This window comes from Dasypus novemcinctus, chromosome 4, assembly GCF_030445035.2.
Source record: "Dasypus novemcinctus isolate mDasNov1 chromosome 4, mDasNov1.1.hap2, whole genome shotgun sequence".
NCBI classification, from domain to species: domain Eukaryota; kingdom Metazoa; phylum Chordata; class Mammalia; order Cingulata; family Dasypodidae; genus Dasypus; species Dasypus novemcinctus.
In genome coordinates, this window is record NC_080676.1 from 104,755,431 (window position 1) to 104,777,701 (window position 22,271).

The following is a 22,271-nucleotide window of genomic DNA, read 5'->3' on the forward strand; positions in this document are numbered from 1 at the left end:
TCTCTGTCTCCAGTGCAGTTCTAGGTAGCTATAGAATGCCAGCCTGAGATTCATAAGACAGTGCTCTGTCACCACCCTGTGACCTCAAGGTTATCATTCAATGGCCTTGTGAAAGGAGTTTTCCAACAAACTAGACAGGTTGTTTCAGAGAGACTATTACTAGAAATTTAAGGACATGACTGACTACTTCCCACATTAGCACATCATGCTCATTATGTCCAATATTGCACGTGTGATCTTACTTCTACTTCCTTATCCAACCAAATCAGTTCCCTCTCTTTTATTCCATTGCTGACCTAGAAACATGAGCATCTTCCTGGACTCCTCCTAATTCCCCAATCTAATCAGTCACTAAATTCACTAATATTCCTCTAGAGCCTCCTTTTTCTCAAGCTCACTGCTACCAGCAGTTCAGACTCACCAGCATTTCCTTTAACCATACAAGTCAGTGGAATAGTCTCTGGCTGGGTTCTTTCTGGCTTCTAGTCTTGTTCTTACTGCAATCCATTTCTCACTGTCCTGTCTGAATTTTCTACAGTAAAATCTGATAGTCATTTTTTGGCTTAGAAACCACAAGTTATTTTTCAACATTACAAAATTAAAAGCTGACTTCTTAGCCTGGCTTAAATCTTGCCCCTACCAACTTTTCCAGACTAGTTTCCAGTTCCTCTGATTAAGTCAGCAGTAGTCAACCCTTTCAGCTCCTTCAACACCATTCCCTTCTGTGTCTGTGCTCCAGCCTATTTTGCTCCTGGCCTGCCATTCCCTTCCTCACTTCATTCTCTTATTCAATACTCAGCTGGAGTTTCATGCCTGCCAAGAAGGTTTCCTTAAACTCCTTCCACTGTGGTGTTGTGGGACCAGTCCTTATCTCCAATGTGGCACTGATGACAATGGATTCACTTACAAGTTCACCTCCCTCCCAGATGGTGAACTCCCTTAATGGAAACTTTGTATGCCTAACGCCCACTCTAGGCTTAAAGCTGAATAGGCATCCAAGAAATGCTTACTAAGTAAATTTGAACAGAAGAATTTATTGTATGAGGAATATACATGGAAGTTGAAAAAGATGGCCTTGAAGTGCTCTACAACTCTCAGATTTTCATTTGAGGATATCAATCCCTTCCACAGTTTTTAAAATCACATCTCTCCATGACTCCCAGACACATAACCTCAGCACACTCCTCAACCTGAGCTTTAGACCAAAATGTCCATCTGATACAGGGCTTCACATATTAACTGAGCTGGCATCTCATATTTAACATGCCCAAATTTACTTACTTTCTCACACAACCTGCTCCACCTTCCCAGCTTCCTGTCTTTATTAATGACACCATCCTCCTCTTAGGGGCCCAAGTTATCATTCTGCATGACACCTCTCTCCCCTCTAAAACTAATCACTGCTTAGTCCTGTGAATTCCTTCTTTCCAAAGACCCATTCTTTTTGTCACTCCATCATCCCATATATCTCCACCACATTGCTTGTAATTTAATAGCATGTATTTCATTCCGTGAAATACATTACATGAAAGATTTCCATCTCTGTTCCTACACAAGATCCTGCAAGATTTCTGGTTCATGCCTGCAACTCGCACAACTCTCGCACAATGTTTGCAGGTGCTCATTTTTTGTGGAAGGGCTAAATAAATGTTAGCACATTAGGTATAAATAGTCTTGGGGGCATGGATCTTGTTTTACTCTTTTTTGTGTGTCATTCCTCTCACTTTCTATTACAGAGAAAGATGCTCGGCACACGCAAACACAAATATGTTTTTAAGGTGAACACTTCCTCTGTTATTGTAACTCAGATGTGTTGCAATAACTGCTGTAGTTTAATTTAAAAAACAAACAAACTTGCTTTGCTTTTAAAAGAAGTCCCTTAGTGTCAGTTCTCAACTAAAACCATCCAGGATCCAGGTTCCCCACCCTCCCCAGCAGCCTGATGTGAGGCAGGGGAGGAGCAAGGAGCAAGCTGGGCTTGAGGAACTGGGAGAGAAGGATGGAGGAAGTTCCGGAAGTCATTGACCAGAGCAAGCGTCCGCCTCCGAAAGATCAGCTTCGCCCGCGGTCCCAACAATAACAGTCGCGCGGGCCGGGCGGGGGCCGGGCCGGGCGGGCTTCCGAAGGCGGAAGGGGATTGGAGGAGAGAGATGAGGGGCTGTGGAGCTCGAGGAGTGGGCCGGATACCTAACGGGTCGACCGAGGAGAGAGCGTGTTGATTGGGCGACGCGGAACGAGACGGACCGGAGTCGACCGCGGATTGGCTGTGGCGGTAAGAAGAGGCGTGGCCGGCGCGCGCGAGAGAGAGCGCGAGGGAGCGGGCGCCCGCCCGCGAGCTAGCGAACTAGAGCTGCGGCGAGTGCGGCCAGTGGGTGCGGGCGAGGAGCGCGGGGCGGGAGGCGCGTCTCTGCAGTTCCAACGCTCCGCTTCCTCCCCTCCCCTCCCCTGAGCTCCGGCTTGGGGTCTTGGGGCGGGGAGCGGAGGGCAGGAACGCGGGGGAAGGAGGCGAAAGCGCGGTGAGGGGTGGAGGGGTCCCGACGCGGGGCGAGGCGCGCGCTGCCTCTCGCTCTCCCGCCGCGGGTGCCGTGGCCCCGGGGCGTGCAGAGCTCCCGGGGCGCCCGCACTATGCAGGCAAACTGCTGGCCGCCGCGATGGCGAGCCGGGCGGTGGTGAGAGCCGGGCTCAGCCCGCAGCTCCCCCGAGTCCGGGCCGCGGCCGCCGCCCCCGCCTGGGCCAGGCTCCCCCTCTCCCGCTCCCTCCCTTCGCACTCCAACTCCTCCTCCTCCTCCATGCCTCACCTCCTCCTGCTCTTAGTGCTCCTCCTGCTGCTCGAGGACGCCGTAGCCCAGCAAGGTGAGTGGTCCCGGGGGAGGGCGCGGCGCGCGGAGCCCCACGGGCGCCGGGGGTGCAGGGGAAGCCGCCTGGGCGCAGGGTTCTCGGCCTTTGGCGGAACCTGCAGACGGGTCGGGAGGTGCGGTGAGCTGCGGTGCCAGGCAGAGCTGGCCGTGCACTGGACGTGTCCTGATTTGAGAAGGTGGGCTCTTTCTGTACTCCGGGTTAGTGCCGCTTTACTTTTGGGCCAAGGCTGTTCATGTTTCTGAAAAGGGGAAAGTGGGAATCTTCAATCAAGGCCTCTGTTTTTGGTACTGGATTCTTCTTCAGAAAATCTTTGGGAGGAAAGTAGAACTTGTGAAGATGTGATCTTTAAAGTTAGGCCAAGTATATGAATGGCCAGAGTGAAAAGAGAAGGGAATTAAATAGAATTTTAAACCGATTAAAGTCAAGTAGTGATGATTACTATCTTTTGGGAAAGCTCAGGTTCTGAAGCGAGTGGAATCGATTCTGGTTATCTTTGAGTGTTGGATCCAGAACATGTCCATTACTGCTAGTTATTCAGGACTGGTCTAGATTGTCTGAGTCAGACACTGCATCTGGCCCAAGTTAAAGTGCTCTGTTTTACCAGTGGAATTCCAGAAAGTGACAAATTTTTTTTCTTCGTCTCTTATACTTGATAAACCTGTTCCAGTAGAGGGCAAAACTGTTTATTCAATAGTCATTATAATGTTATTTTCAGGCAGCGTACCACAATTTTTGAATCAGTTATAGAATTCATTTTTCCATTGCTTTTCCCATTTTATTGCAGCAAGAAGGATACGGATTGTTACTTATAGATGGGAAGGTTTTTTTTGTTTTTTTTGTTTTTTAATTTCTATGTCTAACTCCAGCTTAATGATCCATTCATATGATTTTCAGTAAAGTGTGGGTCAGGGCCATAAACCTGCAATTATGAAGATGCTGAAACTTTAAGGTATATGTGGAGGTAATCTCTGTAAGGAAAAGAGGTATTTGATAAACTGAACTTCTACACAGAATAATTTAAAATTTCATATGTGGAAGAATACCTAGATGCTTAGCATTCAGGTTTTAGTTGGATCATCATCTTAAATCAATTATTGAGTATCAGTACTTTATTCAAGAGTGTGTGAAATGCTTTTCTGTCTTGAAGTTTTAGAGCCTCTTTCCCTCCTGCTAGGGAAAAAGACAAACCAAAACACAGATCCTTAAATGTGTCTAACCCTTATTTAAAGCTTACTTGGTGTCAGGTATATTACCAAGTGGTTTATGTATATTAACTCACTCAGTCCTCACCACAACCATCTGATATAGGTATTATTATCCCATTTCAAAGATAAGGAAACTGAGATATAAAGAAATGTATCTTAATACAAAAGGGAATATTGCTACATAAGCAGAATGTTCCAACTGCTTTCCTTATTTCTAGATCTGAAAGTGATTATATTGTATTAAAAAAAAATCTTGGGGAAAAAAAAGGCCTTGGAACGGTATAGAATAAGTCACATGTTCCCTCCCAAAAATGAGTAAATTGCCTTGTTTTTAGAATTTCTCAAGTCCAGTCTAATCAAAACATGCAGTCTTACCTATAAGGTTTAATAGCACTTTTTATCAGAACATTTTAACAGTTATGTTTCTCTTGTGTTTTACAAGAAACAAATACCCATTTCTCTTGTCTTGTGTTTCACAGTGTCATATGTGAGATGTTATATAGATTAACAGTGACTAACACAAATAGAGATGATAATTACAAGGTGTGGTTTCTAGTTCTTCTGTTCTAAACTGAGCAAGTTTTAAGTCCTTTATCTCTTTACACCTCCGTTTTCTTTATCAGTACTATGAAAATGCAAACTTAGCTCAACTGTGGGTGAAAATGAAATAATTATGTGGAGGATCTTTGCAAAAGTGAAAACCATAATGTAATAATAATTATTACTAATATTGCATTTCCTAAATTTATAAAATAAAGGCCAGTTAGGTATACATCATCTGAAAACCTAGGAATGGTGTGGATTTGAATTAGTTAATTTTTAAATTATTATCTTACCCAAGGCACCCTGAAACTGTGTGGTAGAATTGCCTTTAAAACAGGGTCATACCAGCTTAGTAGTTGTTCTTCATAGACCACTGGCATTCTTTCACATAAACTGAAAAGAAGCCTCATTTCAAAATGAGAAGCAGTGCTTTAAAACACCTATAGAACTTTTAATAATGACAATGTCTACATGTTCTAATGTTAAATTACAAGCAGACTATTTTACTGTATAAGAAGTCTTAGGAAGAAGATTAGGAGACTGGAAGGAAATAATAAAATGCTAGCATTTAGTGACTTTTGCTGATAGAATTTGGGTAATTTCTATTTTATACTGTTACCAAATTTTCTAAAATTTGACTATCTTATTTGCATTCAGTCAGAATAAAGAATAGACTGTGGAAATTGGTTTTTGATTACATGCTTTATTTTTTCAGCCAGCCTTGGAAAAATGCATTAACTATATTAAGGTAGAACTTGTGTTTCAGCGCTTGTTTGTTGTTGTTGTTTTTAATCTTTTAGACATCATTTTGAAATAAATAGTGGAAAATATTAGCTTATTCCAGTTAATGCTGTGCATAGGTATTCCTTAGCAGAGTTTCTGCTGACAGAGTGAGTTTTCTTTGTATTTCACTCAGAATAAAGTTTATTGTTGGTCTGAAGACTTGCTGACTTTTCATAGCAGAAATGTCTTTTAACAGGTCTTACTTTGCTAGTAAGTTTATAAGTAGAATCTGTTGATTTTTCTATGTTGGTGTTTTAGGTATGGATTATATTCTTGTATTTTTGAGTTCTGAGTATGATATTTAGAAGTTCGTTTTCAAATTTTCTCTTATTTATTGGAAAAATTTTTCTGTAAAATGTGTCTTTCTAAAAAAACTAAAATTGTTACGACATGCTGATTTTATATTCACTACTATAATAAATTTACTTAATAAGAAGTTGATGGTGTACTGTGAGTGAATTTGTCTCTCCAGTTTTACATTATAACTACAAGGAATTTAACTCATCTCAGGAGCCCACCTTCCTCATTGTATCATGAAGGACTTGCCTGCCTTCTGTTTGGGTTAGAATATGATTTGAACGTGGTAAAATAGCAGGGAACTCATTTTAAAAATCCAAATCTCTGGACTGACCATGTGAGAGCCAGGCCCTGAGCCTCAAGAGACTTGCAACTCATACACTCTGGTTTATTGGACTTACCCCACTCAGCTAACATGGAGGTGAAGAAGGTCAACCACCACACCAGGGAGCCAAGAGTGCCTACAACTGAAAGCAGGAGAATTGTATCCAGCATCCATGTGGAAGCTGAGCCCCCTCTTGACATAGATGTGGAGTGGACACAACCATTCGAAGGTCCACAGGATGGAGGAATAGAGTACAGATTAGAGTGGACTTACTGATATTCTATACATGAACTATTGTGATTAGTACTCAAAGAAAATTGGCGTTGGTGTGGAGAAAGTGGCCATGGTGGCTGCTGGGGGTAGGGAGTGGGAGGAAGAGATGTGATGTGGGGGCATTTTCGGGGGTTGGAGTTGTCCTGGGTGGTGCTGCAGGGACAGTTACCAGACATTGTATGTCCACCCATGGCCCACTGGGTGGACTGTGGGACAGTGTGGGCTATGGTGGGGACCATTGACCATGAGGTGCAGCGGTGCTCAGAGATGTATTCACCAAGTGCAGTGAATGTCTCGTGATGATGGAGGAGGATGTTGTTATGGGGGGAGGAGTGGGGGGAGGGGGTGGGGGGGGTGTATGGGGACTTCATATTTTTTCAATGTAACATTAAAAAAATAAAGACAAAAAAAATCCATTAAGACTGACTTGTTTAGGCCTATGACATGAAAGGTTTTTTAAATATATTGGCTTTTGTTTGTTAAATTAATATATGAAACAAATAGGTTCTCTCTTTAAAAGAATTATTCCGTTCTACAGTGAATTTTGTAATTAATGTGTGAAATTACTTTGTCATTTTATTTGTTTGTATTTGTGATGTACGGACTCTTTTTAAATAGAAATTTTGCATTGTCAGAAATGAAGAACTTACCTATCTGTAAAGAAATATTTCTAATTAATTCTAATGTTGGCATCTGGTTAATTTAGGATTTTCCATTGTCTTTTCTTGGTCTTAGAGCTCTTTTATGTAGTTTCATTTGGAGACAAAAATCAAAGCATCCTTTTTTTTTGTTATATTTCTGATTAATTTTGCTCAATGAATATTAGAAATATAGCACTCACTCCATGTGTGCTAATGAGCAAATTTAATAATTCTAAAATTACATCTTTTAAGTAGATTTCCCAATGTTGTAAGCAATCAGAAAAAATTTCCCTCTGGGGATAGTTAATAATTTTGTTGGGACATCTGAACTTCATTCTAGAAGACCAACATGAAAAAAATTCTTAAAATGGTGATATTGGTAAAAAGTGAAAGTACCAGCACTAGAATTAAAATGATGCATGAATTTAGAAAGGAAAAAATTAGACTGTCCTATGAATAGGGAAGGCTAAATTTATAGAGGGGTAAATCTTAAATTTAAGGACTATATGTAATAAAATGAACTTGGAATGTGTAAGCTCAAGTAATATTGGGCATTAATTGAATGGACTCAAATAGTTTCTACTTTCTCTTCTTGATTAGTTGGAAGGACGTGGAATGATGACATAAAATTAGAAGGATTAGGAAGTGCTTCATAGAGCTATCAATATTTGCTAAATGTAGTGGTTGAAATATGAAGTGAGACAACTTGGTGATATTTCTTGTGTCAAGGCTTATGGATTTGGTTTAATTTATAACAACCTTATAGCCATGGGATTTTACATTTATTTTTAAAATATTGTACATAACAATAGCAGTTACTCAAAACCAAAGACTTAGATGATAATTATTCCAAATTTTACCCCTTAATCTATCACATATTTTTATATTCCTTCCTATTCCCTATTCATATACCTACATAATATAACATAGTTATAATTTTAATAGTGTTGTGCTATGTTTTGTAGACATTTTAAAAGTAATTTATAGGCTAATTTAGCTCAAATAAGCATACCTATGAAAATACAAGGCAAAAATTTCAAAGTAGAAATTTTGCAAGATATGTTATTAAGTAATATATCATTTAGAACTGCTATTGCACTATTTTCTTTATTTCATTTGGTTAAATTCTTCAGTCTGAATAGAATCTTTCAGAAAGAATTTCAGTACAAAATCATGCTAATTTTCTAGGTCATTATGTGGATTAAATAAATATAATCCATGAGGACAGAAAATAGATTTTCAAATTGATATTTACTGACTGTGAATGTCCAGTGAAGCAGGTGGGATAATGGCATCTCCAAAGGCTGCTAAAACATCAGCTGTTAGGTCACTCTTCACTGTGAAGGGTATGTGGTTGCAAGAAAATCTTTGATTAGCTACTTGAATTATGCAGATGTCCTTAAACTGCAAGTTCCCTCAACTGCTTTCTAAGGAGAGTGAGCCCAGAGTTATCTGCAGGGCTTTTGTTGAGTAGGAACATGCAAATTTCCTGCAAAACTGAATTTCTTGGGATCAAAGAGAAGATGCTGGTACTCTTTACTGTTCTTTCATTAAGAACTATTAGTGCGAAGGAGGGCTGAGGGCATCCGTAAGACAGTATGCCTGGAATATTCAGAGAAGAGTACAATATTGTCATTGTTTTCTGAGAAACTTCAGTCTAGTTGAGGCAGTAATTTTCTCCTACTTGGAATATGTATAAAAATTACCAAGGAAGGATGCACAGGGTTGTGGGATTTTAAAGGACGGAGAGCTCATAGCACCCAGGGAAGGAGAAGAAGCCTTGCTGATAAAGTCGTTTTAGGTGAATGGACTTTTAAAGATCTATGTAGGTTTCTAGTCCACAGGAATGGCAGAAATTTGAGGAGTAAAAACACAACAGGTGACTATCGGGGAATCAGGGAAACATAGAGGTGTTAAAGTCTGCCAAGTTTCACTGCTTCCTCCTTTGAGTTTTTGTTGGTTACAATGGACCAGCCAGGGTTCCAGGCACTGGGATACTGCCCTCTTGGAGCGATGTTATTGACTTCCACGGTTTAGCTACCGGCCCCTTCATCACCTTTAAGATACAGGCCAAACTCCTTTGCATATTGTATATGTAATTTTTTCCCCCACAGTCCAACCCGCTCTCTTCCTCTTTAACCTAATCACATGCCAGGATCCTCATACTTTATACTTTCGGTGTAAAACAGAGCTACTTTTGCTTCCGCTAATATCCTATGTCTTTTCATACCATTTTGCCTTGTCTGATAGACTGATCTCTTTACATATGCAGTTTCCTCTATTTGGAGTGCCCTTAACTTTCCTTTCATCTCTGCTTGTGAAACTCCTAGTCATCCTTCAAAACCCTGCTTGAGTATAATCCCCTCTGTGAAGAGTTCTCTGTCACCACACACCCATCACCCAGATAGTTGTTGACAGTTATTTCTGTTCATTTATTAATCACACTGTGAGTATTCATTCCTGGCAGTGGGGAGAGTTTTATTCATTTTCTTATTTCTAATACTTAGCATGGTGTCTGTCACTCAAAAAATATTAAGAATCCCATTTCTGGAGTGACTATGCTGCACAAAGCATATTATTTGGTGTTAATTCCCAGGTACCTGCATGCCCTTCACACTACTGTCCTTTGCCTAATTCCCACAATTAGTCTTCAATTCGAGAGGTTGGGCATCTCAGTCTCCTGCTGGGAATAAATCCCTCTCTTGAATCTTAACTGCCTACTTGCTGAGGACCTGTCAATCGGCCCAGATTTTCCCAGCCTCCCTCTTCTCAGGGACTAGACTCTTGCCAGTGAGAGTAGTCCTCCTTCACACTGGAACTCTGAATGTAGACATTACCACTTCTTAGAAAATCCTGCTTTGCTACACCCACCAGATAGATCTTCTTTAAGACCCAAGACAGCCTGAATCAATGCCAGGGCACTGCCTTGCCCTCTGACTAATTTGAATGGCCACCTCTTGGGTTGGATAGATTCCTCTGGTTTTGGTTCTGTAATAGTAGTCGCCTGTTGCCTTCTTTTTCCTCACCTGGGAGATTGTTCAAGTAGCTGCGGTAATCTGGTGTCAAGGAAAGCAGTGAGAAATGAAGACTGGAAATGTTGGTGGAGGTACTGTGGAGGACTTTCCATTGAGGGACAGTTAAAGCGTTTGTGCCTGAGTGATTAGGCAGGACACCAGCCTTGGTTTCCTTCCCTTTCACCCAGTCCGTTTGTCCATCTCTGGTTTACGTGTCTCTTAGCCAGCCAGGGCACCCAGAGCCATAATCTCAATGGTGCTCTTCCCAATTCCAAATTGGGCCTACTGGCCATTGCTCACTGTCAGCTTTCTATAGTTCCGGAAAGCTCAAGGTTACTAGAGAAAGTCATGGTTATTGTAATTAGATCAACTACAATTTAGGACTCTAATCAAATCTCAAATGATGATTACTGTTCAGCAACAGCATTTTGATTATCCCATTATAGAGTAGATTTATAGAGCTGAATTTCTGCTCTGCTTCTCATCCCTTCACTATATGAACTTACCTACTGCCCCACCTTTCCTCCTTCCTGAAACTCTCTCTCCCACCTTGTACTGAACATTGCTATACCAGGGAACATAAGATTTTCCCTTTGCTTTTATTCAGTGATGAACTTCTTAATAAGTAGACTACATCTGTGCTCTATATTTTCTTAGTGTTTGGCATACAGCATATATTTTTTAAATGATGAACTTCTCTTTTAACCCTTGAAGTCTAGCTTTTGCATTACTGAAACTTTCATTTCAACTATTAGTTTCTTGTGCATGTGCACATGAACTTGTGTTTGTGTGTGTGTTTGTATATGTATGTGTGTGTGTTATAGAGAGACAGAAAGAAACAGAGAGAGAGCGCGCTTTGTCTGTCTTCATTGTTTTTTACTTTGTTGATCTTTGAGAATACTTTGAAAGGCTTTGGAGTCAGGCATACCTGGATTTGAATCCTAGCCATGCAGACTTTTGAGATCTACTTCCTCTGTAAATGTTTTTCTTTTTAGAATGTTTAAGGGCTGGGACCAAATCTATTTGAGTAATTAGTGAATTTTTGTCCACCAGATGAATTAATGTGTTAATTAATGAAATTTTTGTGGTTCTTTTCCCTACTCTGCAGTTCAAATGTCCACTGTCAAATCTTTGCTTTCTATTGAGATGCAGTGCTTTTCTTTCGTTTTGTGCCAGTTATTGTTTAGGGAAGATCTGCTTAAGGATTCAAGCCTAGTTGAATGAGAGGTGCCAGAACTTAAAATAGAGGAATGGGACTGCAAGGGCAAAGGTGATAGAGTTCACAGGTTTTATCCTTAACTGACCTCCAACCAACCAGCAGTTTAGTACTAGTTTTGCCTCTTCCCTTTTGACCTCTGTTCTGTCTCTCTCCACCTGTCTACTGGTTCCTTATCTTTCAGCTTTCTTTCCTCTCCAAAACACTTGCTGGTTTGTGGTTTATCTCTTCCCTCCTGGCTTGTCCTTGTTCCTGGTTACTCCTTGGCTCCTGGAAGCTTACTTTGTAGATCTAGATGTGAGATAGGCATACTGTGGCAAGGGTAGAGGAAGGGTGTTCCTTAGAACTCTTGAGGTATCTTACAGAGTCTTTGTAAGAACCAGACCCACACAACCAAGGGCAAAGCAGAAATACAGCCTGACCTCAGGTACCAAGGACTCTGCTTAATTCTTCTCTCTTGTCTCAGTCTGGCTTTCTCTACATGGTAGAAATCCTGACTGCTGTCAGTCCCCAAAACTTGTAGTTTCAGTAGCTTCTGGGATTTTCCATATTACGCAAGCTCCAGAAATTGGAGGGAAGGGAATCATTAGCCCAGGGTGTGTCAGTACCCACTTCTGGACCAGTCAGTGAGCCAGGGAGCATTAAATATAAAATTTTGGGGGAAACTGCAGGACAGTTCCTGGAAGAAGGAACAGCATCTTCTACAAGGAAAAGTGTGCCTACCTTTATAAAGTGTCCACTGGATTTTTCAAAAGTTGTTACTGAACTTTTGAAAACAATTACTTTGGGAAATGGGATGGTAACTATCTCCATATACAGATAAGGAAATGGAATATTATAGAGGGTTAGTGCCCAGGATCTCAAAAGTTGTCATTTTTAGAATTTAGATCCAAGTTAGATTCCAAGTTTATGTACATTCTATCATATCACTTGTTCATCATAGTCGAAAGTTTGTTTGGGTTTATTTTAATCGAAGTTCAGCAGCATGCATTCAGAGCCTAGTATGTTCCATTTCTGTGCTAAAGGTGAATAGAATGTGTTGCTTGCCTAATAGTTTTACAGCTTGATGGGGTAAACTGACATAAATATGCTTAAGATTATGGTAATGGGAATGAGGAAAAAGATCAGAGGGTTCCGAAAGGTTTTACAAAGGGGGTGATATGAATAAGTGATTGCTAGGTGGATGAGAGGTTGAAGGACATTCTTACTAGAGTAGAAAAACATGTGCAGTGGCACAGAGGTGAGAGGACGTGGAGCATGTGGGGAATCATACCTATGTCTAGAGCTGGAGCAGAGAGGCTTTGGGGGAAAGTCAGGAAATGAGACTAGAAAGGGAATCAGGTGCCAGATTATAATGAGCTTTTTATGCGTTGCTGAGGAATTTAAGCTTTATTGTGTTGTCAGTGGAAACTAACTGAAGGATTTTAATGTAAGGGACCTATTAGACCCAATTGGTGTTTAAGAAAATCACAGGCAGGAGTGTGGACAGTTCACTAGAGAAAGGAAAATAGGAAGTGGGAAGACTTAGAGAACTGTTGCAACAACCCAGGCCGTGTCAGAGCCTACATTCAGAGGGACTGAATGTGGAGATATTAGGAGATAGAAAGTGTAAAATTAATCACCAGTTAAATTTGGGAGAGAAAGCAAGGAGTCAATTAAATGGTGTTTTTTCTTTGTAATCCTCATTCCCTCCCTGATTTCTACCTCCCTTATTTCCCAGTGTTTCTGCCTAGCCAACTGCTATTTATCCTTCATACACACATATACATACACAATCACATAATGCCCATTACTTCCCTGAAATTATTTACTATGCCTGTCTTACCCACTATAATGTAAACTCTAAGGGGAAGGGGTCTTTACCAGGAGTCTGTCATTTTTACTGTTGCCTCAGCACCTTCTGCAGTGCCTGGCCTGTAGATGTTCATTGAATGCTTGGGACATGAGTGGAAGGGCTGTGGGACTTTTCCCCAAAATGTGTAGCTTTAGCTCCCAATCTCTCTCCTAATCCTCAAACATGATACATATTTGTGTATTAAACCCCACTGCTTTCTCCTTTTTGGTGATAACTGAAATCCTGAAAGTAGATAAAATTGCCTTGGTAGAGAGAAAAGAACTCTGAGGCATGGCAGCATCAACAGTAGTTGGAAGATGTCAGCAAAGGTACCTGAGATGTAGCAGTTAGAGAGTTAAAAGAAGACCAAAGACAGGGAGGGAGGGTTTTAAGCTGGAGGGAAGGTAGGGAAAAGGGGGGGTTAAAAGCTGGAGGGAGGGATGGTGGAAGGAAGGATGGGCCAACAATCCGGATGCTGTAGAAAGGTCAGAAAAGATAAGGCAGGAATAGTATCTGTTTGCTTTTGGCAACTTAGAAACTAACTGCTTCAGTAAATAATTTTTGGAGTGGTAGGTCTGGAAGCTGAATTGCAGTACATTGAAGCTAGAACAGGGAACAAAGAAGTATGACTTCAAGTATTGACAACTCTTGGAAGAAATCTCTATGTTAAAAAATAAAGGAAAAATGAAAGAGAAGATGAAAGGGGACACAGTGAAAGGAAGTTTTTTGTGGGTTTTTGTTTTGTTTTAAGATTTGTCAAAGTGCAGATCCTAAGCCATACTGGAGATGTTTCTGATAGGATATAATTTATGAAAGGGGGAAAAAGAAAGCAGAATCATGACTCTTATGCAAATATAAAATAAATACCAGAGATTTTAGTCAGTTCACTAATTAGTGAGGGATAGTAAGATAGTAAGATATTAAAACCAGTCCAAAGAATACATGAGAAGCTAGATATTCATAGAAAATGTTAGGATGTGACTGCTGGATTAGATAGCCAAACTGATTTATGTCCAAGAGACCCATAAAATTGTGACCTTTGGTATTATCTTTGCAACTACGCAGAAATTATACGTATCTCTACCAGACAAAAACCTGCAAGTTAACATGTAACTTCATGAAGACTGGGACCTGTAATCAATGGTAAATAGCAAGTTGAACCAAGTGTTTTGCCATATAATTCTTGGGTGGCTTTAGCCCTGAATGACATTTCAATGACATGTCACTCACCTTTAAAAAAATCTGTTTCTAAATTTCAGGTTAATTTTTCTGACATATTTATTAGACAAGATGGAGATGGGGACCTGATAACCTTTACTGAATTAACTTATAAGTGATTCTAATCTTAATTAAATTTTGAGAACCACTGAAGAAGAGAATTTTGAGTGACCTTAAGAGCCCACCTGAGGTTGAAATGCATTACTCTCTAATGGCACCCTTCCCCTGGGTTTTGGGATTTTGTTTTTCCAGCAGTACTTAGCTCCAGAGAGATCATTTGATCCAAGTGGGGGTAGGGGGTATAGAAGGGTTCAGGCAGATACTCCTGAAGGATAGAAGGGCCAGGAGGTAAAGATACCAGGAAGAGTGTAGTTAATGCATTGGGCATGAGGTCCAGGCTGGGTGGGGAAAGACACGAGACCAGGAGATTACTAGATTAGAAAAACAGAAAGAAATCACGTTCACAGAAAGTATGTTGAGCTGAAAATGTAAGAAAGCTGAAAGCCAAGAGACTGACCAGAGAGTGAAACATTAAAGTTTTAAGATTTCAGAGGCTAGAGTAGCCTCTGATAATAGCAAAACAAAGTCCTGGCTGTGTTTCTGAGAGTGAGTTACACTAAAGTGGAGTAGAGGCCATTGGAGAAGAGATGAGTAAAAATTACTTTCTCATGGATTTATACTTATCACGAGATTTTACACCTGAAGTTTTAAATCTGCTGTTAATTTCTGAAGTATAGTCATCCATTTTCTGTTATTTTGGCTAGGTTGTAGCTAAATGCACTGGGTCAACATATGAAGGGCAAAAACTTTCTCAGTTTTTAATGATGATAATAGCACCTACCAACATTTATTATAAGAAGCACGTATTATGGGTTAGGCCCTTGGCACTAGGTGTTCCTACATATTTTCTCATTCAATTCCTATTCTATGGGGTTTGCACAGTTTTTAGCCCCATTTTGCATATAGCAAAGCTGAGGTTTAGCAGTGATAAGTAACCTTCTCAAGGTCATGTGAATGGTAGATAAGACATATAAATTCATTGTCTGACTGCAGAGCCCTTGTGCTTAGCCATCATGTTATTGGTGAAGTGTTTGCTACATGGGTGTTAAAAAGTATCTGTACATCTCACATTCCTTCATGTAGTTCAATGTTGTAAATCATCACATATGCAAAAAAGGAGTCCAGGCCTGAAAAAAGAATAAAGCTGAGGGAAGCAGATGTGGCTCAAGTGATAGGGCTTCTGCCTACCTTATGGGAGGATCCAGGTCCATCCATGAGGCCTCCTGGTCAAAAAGAAGAGAAAGTGTGCCTGTGTGGCGAGCCAGTGCCCGCTTGGTGACCCGAGTGCCTGTGTAGTAGGCTGAGTGCCCATGTGGTGAGCTGAGTGCCCACGGGAGTGCCCGTGTGGAGAGCCGAGTGCTGACACGGACAGCTGAGTGCCCGTGCAGTGAGCCGAGTGCCCATGTGAGTGCCCACCTGTTGAGTCGAGTGCCTGTGTGGTGAGCCAGGTGAGTGCCCATGTGTGTGCCCATGTGGCGAGTCAAGTGCCCGCGTGGTCAGCTGAGAGACCATGCGAGTGCCCGTGTGGGTAGCCGAGTGCCTGCATAAGTGCCCACACAGCAAGCCAGTGCCCACGTCATGAGCCAAGTGCCCGCTCAAGTGAGTCACACAGCAAGATGACGACATAACAAATAGAGAGACCAAGGGGAGAGTCAAGGTGAAGTACAGTAGAAACCAGGAACTGAGATGGTACAGCTGACAGGGAACTTCTTTCTACATCAGAGGTCCCCAGGATTGAATCCTGGTGAATCCTGGAGGAGAAAAAATGAGAAAAGAAGACAAAAAAGAGAAATAGATACAGAAGCTCACACAGCGAATGGACATAGATAGCAAACAGCAGGACAGGAAGAGGGGAGGAATTAAATAAATTAAATCTTTAAAAACAAAATAAAGCTGGGGGCAATTCCTTCCCCTAAAAAAATGCCATAGTAACCCTGTTTAGGCTCTTAACGCATACCATTTTATGTAGTATTTTTAAAATGTAGTGAAATTAAAATATTACCCTGTATTATCTGTTTCATATATTTAATGATGCAATTTAAGTAATAGGACTGATATACTACTTATGGTCTAAAAATTTAAAGTTTTTAATAATAACTTAAGGAAGGAAGTGGATGTGGCTCAAGCAATTGGGTGTCCCATCTACCACATGGGAGGTACTGGGTTTGAGTCCAGTGCCTTCTAAAGAATACAAGCAAGACAGCGAGCTGACGTGATGGGGCTGGCGCAGCAAACTGACACAAGATGACACAATGAAATGACTCAATGAGGAGATATAACAAAAGACACAACAAGCAGGGAACGAATGTGACTCAAGCAATTGAGCACTGCCCTCCCACAAGGGAGGTCCCAGGTTTGGTTTTGATGCCTCCTACAAAGAAAACAAGCAGACAGAGCACACAATGAACAGACACAGAGAGCAGAGAGCAAACAACAATGGGGGCAGAGAGAAATAAGTAAAAATGAACCTTTATAATAAAAAGAAAATAATTAAGATTCATCACTGTATCTTAAGGTAATATGGTGTATTAGTTAACAATTGCAATTTACTCTTGAGTAATTTTTCTACTTCCTAAATGCCCCACCTCTTTTTTCTCTTATTATAATATCTGAAAATAGATCTTTACAGATCTATTATGAAATGTGACAGAACTGACACTGATACGAAAGTTAGACTGATCTGTTCAGAGTAATTAAAACATCCTTAAAGTCCATTGGAAAAGTATAAACCTTTCATGGTTTATAATAATTGTAATGAAAGTTACATTGCTCTTCATTTTTGGCGTATTTGGACAATCTTCTTGCATATGTTTGTGGTTATTAATAAGAAGTGTTTTCAAAAGTAATCAGTGTTCATATTATTAAAAATCAGTAATAAAATAATTTATATAATTTCTTATTAGTAATCTTACTAAAACCTGGGGAGGGCTGGAGGGTCACATGTAATCTGCATCATGTCTACATACTTACCAAAAAATACACACTTGGGGAGCTAATGTAGCTCAAGTGGTTGAGCACCTGCTTCCCATGTATGCGGTCCTGGGTTCCTTCCCTGGTACCTCCTAAAAAATATATATATGTATACACACACACACACACACACTCAACTTGTTTTGGAGTTTGAGAGCCGTCCAGAATAAGCAAGCATTCTTTGCTGCATTGATTGTCATTTAGATATGTTTAATGTTCTTTCTGTTCTTTTCTCTAGGGATAAGTAATTTTTAAAAATTCAGTTCTTTCCCTGGAACACTATCAATCTGGCTTAACACATCTGACCTTACACTTTTTCAGAGGAAGTGAACATATGTTTTATGTGTAATCCCTGTATAAATCTGCAGCCAAAGAAAGGAGCAGGAATATCAAATTCCATTTTTTTCTTTACTAAAATAAAACTCAAATTCAAAAATTTCTTTAACAGGCTGTTATTCTGTGTGATCATTTATAGCATTGTAGAAATTATCCAGGGAGGAGAAAAGGAGGACTGGAAGTGGTGGTGATAATGGAGCTGAGGAGTAGGGACTGGCAAAGAATGAGTTGGTGGTGTTGAAATTGGTGATGGGACTTTATGAATTGGTTTTTGGATATGATCAATTCTGAATGTTATTTCTCCAGTAGTAGTTATGCTTTTTGTCAGTTGTGCCTTGTGAAAATGAGCAGTGGGCATTGTATGTAGCCTGGGTTCCAGTGTACAGAACTAAGCAGAAAATTGGAGGACCATTATTCCTGACCCTGTCAGCTTCCTTTTTTCCCCCTAACTTTCAGTGCTTTGACCCACAGAAAAACAAATTTGAGGGCTAGACTAATAGAAAGGACTTTTTATATAAAATTAAAAAGCATTCCATTTACTTGCTTTCAAAATTTGGACATGAGAACATAAACTCTTTAGGAAAACCATTGACCTTTAGGGGAGAATTATTCCCTGGGTGGTACCCTTATTGAGCAAAACAGCATTATCCTTTAGTCCAGATGAAACCTTGCCAAGAACTAAACCAATCTTCGATCTGAGATTTCCTAGCCTTTGCTCTAAATTAGTTTTCTCATTCTTGGCACTACTGCCGTTTTGCACTGGGTTATTCTCCGTAGTGAGGGCCATCCTGTGCATTATAGGATGCTTAGTAGAATCTGTACTCTACCCACTAGATGCCAGTAGCAACCCCTCCCAAGTTGTGACAATCAAAGACATATCCAGATACTACCAAATGGGAAGCAGAATCACTCCTGTGCTGCCCCACCCCCACCCCTTTGAGAACCACTGTTGTAAATGCTCTAGGCAATTTGTTGATAAAAATATTTTTCAGATTTTCATTTTGATTTTAAATATTTTGCCATATTTTAAATATCTTGTTAGAATATGTTCTTCTTTTAAGACCTGTAAAAATATACTGGAAACACATTTACTAAATTGGCAGTGAAAGTAAGGATAAGGTCTTTCTTTCCTTTATCTGAGAATTCAAAATTATGACCTTTGGATACCTAGTACAGTGTTTTTCATACTGCAGGTGGAGATCATTAAGTGGGTCATGAACTCAATTTAGTGGGTTAAGAATATACAGGGAAGAGTGTATAGGGACACAATGTATTTCTTACTTAGGAATAGCAGAGAAAAGCATTTGAAAGTTGCAGTCCCAGTGAATATGTAGATATATGCCTAGCCTTCCTTATGGAACTGGAATATGTATAAATTCCAAACATATGATCCATAGCAAATCACATTTGGCCAAGCTGGTTAAGCCATTTATCTAGTCAGGTTAAACTTATCAAATATTCTCTGAAATATGAAACATTGTAACTTGTTCATATGTTGCAGTATGTTTGAGACTTTCTTTTACTTTGGTTTCTGGTGCATGTCATCTTGTTTGCTAGAGGAGTAAGCTCTGAACTCCATCACATATTTTAGAACATTCTTGGCATGTTACTTGTGGGCTGTTCATGCCCTCCCCCTACACAAGATTCCAAAAAGACAGCTCCATTTTAATTTCTTCATCAACATGCTTACAAAAGTCCTGTATTTCATCAGTTACTGCTTATTTTGTTAACTTGTATAAAAATTATGCTTTTAGATGAAAGGCCAAGAAGCTCTTTGTGTGTATTTATTGAGAAATATACATAAAGGTGAGCATAAAGACATCTAAAAATTACTCCTAGCATTCTGCTTGTACTTTTTGTAAAATTCACTTTAAAATGACAAGCTTAAGTTAAATAACACCCTATGGGGAATGGATTCAGTATGACAGCCTGCCATTATTAAGTCATGGATTCTTCCTGTTAATATGAAATTCTTGGCTTCTGAAATCCATCAACACTTTCGGTCACTTGAAAACCTTATTTCGTTTTCATTTATTCAAGAATATAAATTTGTATTTTGTTATTTCATTTGTTCAGTGGTTACTTTTTAAAGATTGTAACATCTCCAGAAAGCATGTTTCCATTTTTTTTCAATAGTAAGAGAACATTTTAGACCAGTATCATAATGTTAGAAACTGTTTTAGATTATTTTTTTTTTCCTAAGGAAAAATGTTAATGATTGTTCAAAAGTTATTTATGTTACAATTTATTTATTTTCACAGTGGAGGTTTTTATATCCCTGTGTTTTTAATTTAGATCAAATTCAGGATATTTTCATGGTAGTTTCAAGGAATTTTTGTGTCTATTTTTTTCCGGTTTGTGTAACATCGTTTTATATTTGCAAGAGATTAGTGGCTCTAGTACACAAAAACCCACATGTTTATTTCATACTGCCCATTATTATTATTATTATATTGAACTGCTATGCATATTCCTTGTGTGTGGAATGAAAGCAAGCGAATGTGGAAAATACCTAAAGTTTAATGTTGATGAGAGGCAGTGCTTTATAAGAGAGGTATTTGTTTAGGAAGCTGGATTTCTAGTACTCACCTTTTAAAAAGATTTAAGAACAACAGTGGTATCTTTTGAAGGAGAAAAATGCTATTCTTTTAAAGAATGTTCTCATTGTCCTTCTAGAAAGTGATTCATTTGAATCCCATCATTATGGAATGCTGAAACTTCTAAATGAACATTACATGCTGCCTTCTAGGTGCTCAGTAAACAGATTTTATGGTAAAGGGAAGGATGCAAATATTTGACATTTACAAACAATATTAAGTTAGATGAGTTTCCATATCCAGTTGCTGAAAAAAATCTCTGGAGCAAATAATACAGCTCCCAATATTATAAAGGTCATTTTTAAAATCTTTAATAAGCCATTGAATATTTACTTTTTTCTCATCCTTCTGTAGGAAAAAATGAGGTCTTTGGAGAGGGACTACTAAAAAGTAAAATTACAGTAGGATAAACTTCTTTAAAAATTGCTTTAACACCTTCAAGAAGGAATAAATGCCTTGCAGTCTGTAATATGGTCGGTAATCTTATATGATCTTTAGGACATAATAAGTGGTTTTTAGAAATCGTTTGGAATCCCACAGAGATTTTAGAAGGGGGTTGTGAGATTTGTAAATGAATAGCTGAAATTGATCACATACTTTTATGTTTCACAGTTTCTTTTGAACAAATTACTTTATATATATATATTTTAAAAGATTTATTTATTTATTTCTCTCCCCTTCCCCCCCCACCCCTGTTGTCTGTTCCCTGTGTCTATTTGCTGCATTTTCTTTGTCCACTTCTGTTGTTGTCAGTGGCACGGGAATCTGTGTTTCTTTTTGTTTGTCATCTTGTGTCAGCTCTGTGTGTGTGTGGCACCATTCCTGGACAGGCTGCACTTTCTTTCGTGCTGGGCGGCTCTCCTTACGGGGCGCACTCCTTGCGCATGGGGCTCCCCTACGTGGGGGACACCCCTGCGTGGCATGGCACTCCTTGCGTGCATCAGCACTGCACATGGGCCAGCTCCACATGGGTCAAGGAGGCCCGGGGTTTGAACCGCGGACCTCCCATGTGGTAGATGGACGCCCTAACCACTGGGCCAAGTCTGCCACCCACAAATTACTTTAAAATGACACTTCTTTAAAGATTGAATTTATCATGAATATGTATTTATATCTAACTGCTGTTATGTTTGTTTCTGTTAAGACTGAAAAATTCTTTAAATTTATAAAGGTAATCATTATTTTGACCTCACTTGGCTTCTATGATTGATATGCTAAGAAATCTGTCATTTTTTTTATCTCGTGTAAGGAAAATAGTATATTATATCAGTATAAAATATATGATGTCATATATTTTTAAATCTTCACAAAAAATCCTGGTTCCTTATCATATAAGTTAAAGATGTAAGAACAATTTCTCATTTCTTTGAACTTTTTTTTTAAGGTGATGGATGTGGACACACTGTACTAGGCCCTGAAAGTGGAACTCTTACATCCATAAACTATCCACAGACCTACCCTAACAGCACCGTTTGCGAATGGGAGATCCGTGTAAAGGTGGGGGACAGAGTGCGCATCAGATTTGGTGACTTTGACATTGAAGATTCTGATTCTTGTCACTTAAATTACTTGAGAATCTATAATGGAATTGGAGTCAGCAGGACTGAAATAGGTAGGGGATTTTATTTTCTTATAAATGTATATGTAATATGTCATTGCTCCAAGTTTTAAAACTAAAACAATTTTTAATACTTTTAATAACTATGTCTGTAAGGGGATTTATGGAAATTATTGAAAAATGTGAAAATCTCAAATTTGAATCATCATTTGGGAATGGAAGACTCTATCTGTTTACTTGTTTCTTTTCTAATAAGCCTGTTTTGTTGGTACCATTATACCAGATGCCACTGTATTGTTTCTAAGGAGAAAGTGATCTTATTTTTTAATATTTTCTTTGATCATTATATTGGCAGTTGAAGAATACAGTTTAAATTCATGTTTAGGTGGTACTCTAGCATGGTGATTAAGGGCATGAACTTTAGATCCTACCTGCCTGGGATGGAATCCCAACCCTACTATTAGCTTGGTATGTGACTTTGGACAGATTAGCTGACTTCTCTGTTTCCTCACCTATTAAACAGAGAGTGACTTAGCACATGT

At 39.4% G+C, this 22,271-nt stretch overlaps 1 protein-coding gene across 1 annotated transcript in view; it reads left to right on the forward strand.

Moving 5' to 3' along the window:
• Nucleotides 1-2,303: 2,303 nt before the first annotated feature.
• Nucleotides 2,304-22,271, forward strand: part of DCBLD2 (discoidin, CUB and LCCL domain containing 2) — a 71,234-nt gene continuing 51,266 nt past the window's right edge. Inside the window, exons 1-2 of the mRNA XM_004465931.5 lie at nucleotides 2,304-2,853; nucleotides 21,556-21,783. Coding sequence (XP_004465988.2) covers nucleotides 2,652-2,853; nucleotides 21,556-21,783 — 430 coding nt within the window. The 5' untranslated portion in view covers nucleotides 2,304-2,651. The remainder of the gene's footprint in view (nucleotides 2,854-21,555; nucleotides 21,784-22,271) is intronic.